At 40.5% G+C, this 8,538-nt stretch overlaps 1 protein-coding gene across 1 annotated transcript; it reads right to left on the reverse strand.

Annotated features, from left to right (window-relative positions):
- Nucleotides 1-3,508: 3,508 nt before the first annotated feature.
- Nucleotides 3,509-7,351, reverse strand: LOC122069475 (probable pectate lyase 12). The gene is made up of 4 exons (XM_042633497.1): nt 6,677-7,351; nt 5,693-6,602; nt 5,408-5,613; nt 3,509-3,845 (listed from the first exon to the last, which is right to left on the reverse strand). The coding sequence occupies exons 1-4, from the start codon at nt 6,805-6,807 to the stop codon at nt 3,572-3,574; spliced, it is 1,521 nt and encodes a 506-aa protein (XP_042489431.1). The 5' UTR covers nt 6,808-7,351; the 3' UTR covers nt 3,509-3,571.
- Between the last annotated feature and the right edge of the window lie 1,187 nt (nt 7,352-8,538).

Raw genomic sequence — 8,538 nt, forward strand, 5'->3', positions numbered from 1 at the left:
CTTGTTTGACAATAGGTCTGTGTAGTAATCGGGATTACAAATGCAACCTACACAGACGACTCTAGAAAATGCAGAGCAAATTAACCATAGCCTAACATATTGACGTTGTTTTCTTTATTAACAAGAAATTGAAGGTGGAAGAGACTAATATTGAGTTGAAAAACATGGTAGAATAAATGGGTTAGCCATTTACAAGTATGGATGGAACATCCTTCATACACGCGCTGCAATTTTACAGTGGTAGAACTGGTCTTTCTTATAAAACATATGATGCAAGGAGGCTGGGGAGTGCTTAAATTGCTTCCCCACAATTGCTTAGAGAAGAAGTCAAGAGGTGAAACTCTTAATTTTTAAGTTTCAAAACCAAAAACTCCCCCCAACTTATCAAAGAGTTACCCAAAAAACTTTAGCCTAAACTAAAGAAACAGAGACTCAAGTTAATCAGAATTGGTCATAATTTATATATCAGGTTTTAAGTGTAGGTTTTATATTTCTGCTACTACCGGTAAGTATATAAAATAGCAAGTGAGTACACGAGACTCCCACTACAGTTGGGTCTATATGCAACCTTACCCCTACTACCGCCTAATAACAAGGGTTGTAAGACGGTTAAATAATACCACCCTTTACATTCCCACCTAATCACAAGGGGTGTAACTGGTTACAATTTAGCAAGTTTGGTTGGATTGCAAGTTTTTTAAAATTTTACATCAATTTTACATCCAACCAAACAACTCCGGTAAATTAATTTCACTTCACTTCTGTTGCAACCAAACGACTCAAAAGGGGAAAAAAAATTCCTTCCCTTCCCTTCCCTTTCCTTCCCTTCACTTCCTTTCCCTTTCCAATTCCCTTGCAACCAAATGCAGCCTCAAGGAAAAAGGTTTTTCAAGATATCAATGTACAATCACCTTCTTATATGAGAGGGGGGTTTTTTTTTCTTAATTATTTTCTCTTTCTATCCATGATCATGTGGATCTCATTAATATGATACCATTGGTGTAGGTGACATGAGAGATTCCTCCACACTAGCATTGTGGAAACCATTTCCCATATTTCATTTAAGATAAAAAGTCTAAATGAATAAGGATTAAAACATTGATTGTAATTAGGAGAATTTTTTTTTTTTAAAGGTAAAGAGACATGTCAAGCCTTATTTTTGACAATTGGACCATTAGATGTATGAAGTTATCTCAAATTGATGAGTTGGGGCAATTTGGATGCCACTTGGATTGCCAAATGTCAATAAAGGCTTGATACAAGCTGATGATTAAGGGTTTGAGTGATGCAAAATATTTGAGCCCCATAAAGATGTTTTTTTTTTTTTTTTCCACTAAAAGATCATGTATATTAAATATAAAATTGAACAAAAAAGGACTACACATGACAAACTGAAATTTGGAAAAGTCCTGAAACACAAAAACAAATTCAACTAGATGGATGTCCTTTGCTTCCAGACACAAAGGCACACGAGCCTAAGAGGGGCACAGTGGTCATTTTGCACCCCATATGTCTGTGGCGCAAGGACTGTTCTCAGACATAAAAGTTTGTTCCTATTTTGTATTAGCTGAATGTTATATGTTATTTCAGTTGGTGGCAAATTTGTTTGCATTCAAGTTGTATGGACTTTTTATCCATGTCACCATCCATAAGCTTTAGCTTGAAAGACTTTGTCACCTCTACGTAATGATGAAAAAAAGTAAATACATGATAAGACACTGTGAATTTGAAAACCACTCACCTACGTCAATAGATTTGGATATCAACTTATACCACCGAAAAAAAAGACTTTATAGTCTATTCCTTGGATTAGTCATATCCAAGGAATAGATTGTATACAATCCTTTTTTCCCTTTTTTTTCTCCGGCGGTGTGAGTTGATTTCTAAATCTATTGATGTAGATGAGTGGTCTTCAAATTCACAGGCACATCGTGTTAGCATTCCTTTTTTGTTTCTTTCCATTCTTCTTTTTCTTTTTAGCTTAAAAATGTTTCCAAAACAGAATAAAATAGCAGAAATTTAATGGCTAAGCAAAGTGAGTTTGAGTGGTGGTTCCTCGACATACCATGTTATGAAATATTTATATATCAATGTATATGAAACAAGTAGTTAGATTTTAGTGTAAAGTAGAGGAGATGAGGTAGAAAGCAAAGGCAAAGGCTTCCAAGTCCAAGGAGGACGGCAAAAGAAACAACCTTTGCCAACTCAGTTACCTTAACTTACACATCATAGATTCTTTCTTCTTCTTCTTCTTCTTCATATTCTTCTACTAATTTGGGTTTGGGGATTGGGTGGTGGAGAGGATAGATCATTCATGGCTTCACTATCTCATTTCCTAAAAGGTTCATAAAGTAGGGAGGCACCCAGATCTCTATGTCATATGAGTTTAGGTGTTAATGTGAAAGGCTCATACAGGAACATGACTCGTGATGGAGTAGACCCACCACCATAAAGGTCCCTAAGCTTAACATACTTTGTAAGTGACAAAATTTAGTTGCTGTCTGGGATGTAGCTCAGCCAGAAAAATGAAAAATCCAAGGGTACTTTGGAAAATATGAAAACCTAGGAGGGCATTTGTGAATCCAAACAAGAATTGACTTAAGCTCCATTCGGTATCGTTCTAAAAAAACGTTTTTGGAGTTTTTTTGTTCTATTAGAAAGAAAAAACAGAATCTTCTGTTTAATGCACTTATGGTCTGTTTCTATTTTTTCGGAACAAAAAGTGAAAAAATAAAAATAATAAAAAAAATAAAAAAAAAAAACTAAAAAAACGAGATTGGAATTTGGAGTTCAATCTTCCCAGTTTCGTTCCATTTTACAAAAAAAAAAAAATTATCATTCCCAATAAAAATCTGAAATTTTGAAACACCATTTTTTCTTTTAAAAACTGCATTTTAACACAGAAATTGAAATTTTCGTTTTTGACACGAAACGTGTTCCAGAAACGATACCAAACGGGCTCTTATTCCATGCTAATAAGAGTGTCAATTCAGTTTGGTGATATGATATGGTGTGTCAAGACTCAAGAGTCAATATTGATTCCATTCCTTATGAAGAAAAAAAAGACATTTCAATACCAATACCGTACCAGCTCGGAACAGTTTCAATACAATTATTATTTGATATGATATGATTTTGATACGATATTGTCAGTTTTTTCTTTTATGTATATACACATTTAAAATTTTGTATCTAATTTGATGCGATATTCAATATTCAGTACATACATATCAAACCATTTTCTCTTAAATATCGATATCATACCATATTGAGAAAACAACCATTTTCTCAATAAGATGAGATCCATCATCCATCTACGAGAGGGGGTCATTGTCAAAATTAATGATCAGGTGGAGAATAATTAAATGGATCAAATTCTGTTGAGTGCAGTTGATTGGCACATACTGCAGTAGAGCACTTGCACCCGAGAGATTTCGGTCTCGAGACTCCAGTTCCACATCCAGTCCCCACCCCTTCTATTCCCTACTTAGTAGCAAAAGAAAAAGGATTGAATTCTGAATTTTTTTTTTCTTTTTGGTAATTTGTTTTCTTTCATTTTGTAAGCTCTTAGCTATAGTAGTGAAGAGAGTGAGGAGGGGGATAATGGAATATGGAAGAAATGGGAGGTGGTAGAGAAATACAAGATGAATAATAAAGAAGGAATAATAATAAATAGAGAAGACAATAAAGGTGAGGGTGATGGCGATCGAGGTGCGCTGCTCCCGAACATCGTCCCAAAGTAGCCCATGTCACCACCACCTCCATCGCCGGTCAAAATTCCTGTACCGCCGCTGCCGGACCCACCATTGCTGTATCCCGGGTATGATATGCTCGCACTGTTATCCCTGTCACATTCCAATCCAACCAAAGAAAAAATTATAAATTATTCTTCGCCAAAAAAGTCCGCACCACTCCACACCAACCCTGCAGTAAGTAGTCTCTTAAATAAACTCAAAAGCATCTGCTAATATGCTAATCACATGACCGTTGGAACCATTAAAAAAGAATGGCCTACAGTGGCCCCACAGCCCACGCCCACTTTGTGAATCAAAAAAGGGCGTACTATAGAGAACCCACTAATTATTGAGCGGGTTACGGTTCATGGCAGGAGGGGAGCTACTGGACATAGATACAAACACCACAATCCTTGATACGTAGGGTCCTTTCCTCTGTTGATGGGATGGGATGCCCCTCCCTTTGGGATTCGACTCCTCTTTTAGCGCCTTTCACGCTCATAATTATCTGAGCGCCACATAATATTTCATTTTCTATGTCTATCTCAAACAGTTGAATAATCGCTTCACTACGTGATATTTGCTCAGGTAATTATAAGTCGATCTCGGCAATACGCGTTAAAGAGAGGAGCCACATCCCCCAGCCTGTGCCGAACATTGGGATCTAAAATTAATTTGGGCTGGTGTCAGAATATATGCCAACCCAGGTAGAAATTTGATAAATATCATCCAAGCCCATCATGTTACCAAGGGAAATAAAATAATGATAGGCTTAATAGGGAAAAGAATGCTCTCCGATTGTGTGGCTCCTATATTAACATGGAGCCAATGAAAAGAAGCCCGAGTATAAGCATCAACAGGGATGAACTTATTGTGTTAAATAAAGGTGGGAGTGTCATTTCACAAGGGGTACATGCCAGGTAGCTTTGTCTTGCCATTCATTTAAATCGAGGGGTAAGATTGGTCATTTTATGCCTCTATGAATGTGGTGCAAGGGCTACTCCGGATAAAAAACTTTGCCCGATTAAACTGAGTCACTTTCCCATGAGAATCCCTATTTTTTTTCCCTCTTGGCCAAATAAAACAAGAACACCGCCCGAGCCGCGCACCATCTTTATATCTACTACCATGTATGGTTTGATGGATCAGGAGCGTGGCCCCTTTCTATGAAAAGACACCTCTACTCCTTATTTTGAAAGGAGAGATGGACACAGAAAATACTGGCGTAGACCATTCTCTCGGACAGAGAATCACTTTTGGAGAGTGTTTTCCAAGTGGGTTAGGGGCTGCACTAGACACAGATGCAAAATAACCAGAACACCCCTGATTGATGCCTCCCCATGTGCTCTTATTGGCCGAGAGCATGCAAAACAGCCCCTACGGCCCACCCAAAAAACTTTAATCCTTCAATTTGTAAACCAAAATTTTGAGAAAAGCCACCCCTTCCCCCACCCTTCACCTTTCTGAAAAAAAGCTAAGGCTACGGCAGATCTAAAGTAATGAGATTCCCTCTAAATCTAAATCTAAACCTAAAGGAAAAGCTGGTTTTAGTGGAGGAACATTATATTTTTTAAAAGACGGAAATGCCCTCCCTCATTCCAATTTCCAAAAGCATTTGAGCTGGAAATTATGAAAAAGGAAGACGGGACAGCGTGGAGTGAAGTGTAGTGTACCTGGAGCCACCTAAGACGCCAGCATTCATGGTAAGCTGGTCAATCAGTGCAGCCGATTTAGGCTCCACGCTAGACGCCAGCGCGTACTTCGCTCCTAACCCTTCCCCTGATGGTACAAAGAACGCCCCGTTCACCAATATATCCCCGTCCGTCCTCCAGTTCCAGTCCACCCAGTCCTTCTCGTTTGTGTCCACTCTCTTTGTCACCTGCCAGTCCCATTAAAAATAAACTAACTCCACTCTGGCCCAGCCCGTCCAAAAAACGAACGAATCAATTAATACATACCTCTTTGGCGTTGGGGTCAGTGGGCGCAGTGTAACGGTTACCCTGGCTGTTGATGGTGGGATTAGCACTTCCACCAATGGCATACATCTCCCACTGTGTAAAATCGTTATTTACTACGTGGAAGTATCCACGTCGACACCTAGGCATCCTCTGCACCAGCGCTTCCCCAAAGTGGTTAAACGCTATAGTGACCTGCATTCCAGTGTCTGGAGAATAGCTGTCACTGTGTCCCAGCAACATCACCTCGTCGTGATGCGCGAAGTAATTGTTTGAAATGGTAATACCAGTGGACCCCATGATCGCATCGATCAGACCGTCCCTGCAGTAAGAAAGCGAGCAGTGATCGATCCATAAGTTCCTAGACCCGAAGATGGAGATGCCGTCGCCGTCCGATAACGTCCGGTATCCGTAATGTGTGGGGCTAGACCTCACGTTCGAGTTTCCGGATGGGACGCAGTGATGGACGTGGATGTTGTGGATGATCACATTGCTAATGTACTGGAGTGTAATGCATCCACCGCCCGTGATGTGGACGTTTGCTCCTCTGCCGTCGATTGTTTTGAAGCTGTTGAAGATCAGTTCTTCCTTTAACCTTATCAGCATATTCCCTGAGAATATGATCCACAGAGGCTCTTCTTGGATCACGGCGTACCGGAGTGTACCGGGCTTCGGACTCACGGCGTCATTGTCCGATGAGTCGGTAACTACGTAGATCTGACCGCCCTTTCCGCCCAACGCTGCGGCACCGAATCCGATCCCGCAATCGGCTAAGCGTTGCCGGTTAGCTGCCCAGTTTGGGTCGCATCTCCAGCAGTCGTCTATGGGGTTTCCCGTTAGGCAGGTCGACGACGATTGGTCATTCTCCCAAACCCCCAACATTTGCCTCCGCGACATCGACTCATTCACTCTCCTGTACAGAACAGACATTAGAACTCAAAAATAGCCCAGACCACAGAAATGACGATGTGGTTGGCAATGCCTTACCTTTGAACTTCTTGAACAACAGCTTCGGGGTTGGGATGTTGATGAGGAAGAGTGAGGTTCAGAGATGCTCCGATAAAGGGAATAAAGCAACTTAGGAAACAAAATAGGAGAATGCAGGTGTCGGGAAGCATGGTGGATGATGATTTAGGTAGTGGGGGGTGAGGAGAGTGAAAGGTAGAAGCCCCAGAAGCTTGGCTGGTTTGGGGAGAAGATGGGTGGGGAATGGGGATCGCGTGCCTGTCAAAACCCGGGTTTTCTTCCTGTTGAAAGCAGATTAGTAACGCCCAATTTGGGGGAAATGGTGAGTATTATATAAAAATACTAGTAACGAGGATAATGTGTATAACTTTGCTGCTAGGGCTTTGGTTTTTTCTAATTATTTTAGAAAGAAAGAAAGGTAGGAAATGGGGGAGGTGGTGATTGAGGGGACATCCAGAGGTTAGAGATAATGAGAGCCAAGAAGAAGAGGTAACCTCCCTTCCCTTCCCACCTCCTCTCTCACTCAATTGACCCTCTCCCCCTGAAGTCTCAGCTCTCTCTCTCTCTCACACAATTTCTCTTCGTCGCCTACATTCCTATCTTGCTTGTCAATCATTCTAAAAAGGGTTTTATCAAAGGGTAAAACCCACAACAAAAACAGGGGAATGTGAACAGAGAGAGACGGAACTGTTTCCCCCAAATATCTCAACTTCTCCTCCGCTTGTAAAATATAATTTTTGTAAAGAAAAATGTTAGGTATACCGTCGATATCAAGTATGCTAGCACTCATTATGTCTATCTCTCTCTTCATTTTTTCTGAAATGATATTCACATCCTTCTTGAATGATACTCCATCATGTGTTCCTATTAATGTTATCTGCTAGCATACTTGATATCGATAATATATCTATCCCTCTCCCTTTCTATAAATTATTGTATTTATGTCGTTTTGCTTTGCCTTTATTTTATTCTTTTGAGAGAGAGAGAGAGAGAGAGAGAGAGAGAGAGAGAGAGAGAGAGAGAGAGATGTATGTAGAGTATGTTCTTCCTCTGCTAATCCTCTCTCTCGAATCTCGACAAAATACCACTAGATATCTCACCTCCCTAGACTTTCTGAAAGACGCTAGTAGTGATCTTTTAACAGAAAAATGGCTACTTTTCTAGTTCCACTACCCATTGCCTTTTGTTTTTGTTTTTATTTTTGTTTCTGTTTCTGTTTCTCTGTTTCATTGTTTCATGGGAGTTTTGTTTCCTTGAATACCGGCGGCGAAGTCAATTTACGATATACCATAATTAAAGGTAGTCGATTAGATTACGGATGCTTTTTAAGATTTAATTATAAGAATAGGAAAGAAAAAAAGAAAGGCCTTTGTTTCTGTATAGTCCGAGATTCTAAATCCATCTCAAATTCATGGGATCTGTGCCTTTCGTGGGTTGGCAGAAATGTCGACGACTTTTAGTCCTCACAGACCTGGACCGGGATTCGAACCCGGTCCATTTACTGTTCCGGTTGACTCGATCACTTGGCCCTCCATTCTCTCTTGGCGCGCGAGGAAGGCCAATTCAACTTTTGGTCCTTTTTCTTGTTTTGATAGTATGCTGTAGTTAATGATGGTTCTTGGGCTAATGGGCTTTTGATTAATGAAGGAGCGGTGGACTGGTGAGTGTGGGTGGGACCCACGAGTATGGTAAAAGGTTAAAGCTGGGGAGAGTAAAATTCCCTTTAACAGGACATTACCCTCGGGTTTTCCACTGCTCTCATCATGCAACGCACATGCAACCCACTAAACTGTCCCCACTTCTTGGACTTATCGTTGACGATTGGCTACCTCCTCTGATCGCCCCTATATTCCTAATTCAAATTATGCAATCTATTGGGTCCT

The sequence above is a fragment of the Macadamia integrifolia genome, chromosome 2 (genome assembly GCF_013358625.1).
Source record: "Macadamia integrifolia cultivar HAES 741 chromosome 2, SCU_Mint_v3, whole genome shotgun sequence".
NCBI classification, from domain to species: Eukaryota; Viridiplantae; Streptophyta; class Magnoliopsida; order Proteales; family Proteaceae; genus Macadamia; species Macadamia integrifolia.

Excerpts from the sequence above, each read along its gene's own strand:
- LOC122069475 (XM_042633497.1), bottom strand. The coding sequence starts at position 6,807 with ATGCTTCCCGACACCTGCATTCTCCTATTTTGTTTCCTAAGTTGCTTT. Across the intron at positions 6,603-6,676 it reads GTTGTTCAAGAAGTTCAAAG|GAGAGTGAATGAGTCGATGT; the intron begins GTAAGGCATTGC and ends TGTTCTGTACAG. Across the intron at positions 5,614-5,692 it reads CTGACCCCAACGCCAAAGAG|GTGACAAAGAGAGTGGACAC; the intron begins GTATGTATTAAT and ends TGGGACTGGCAG.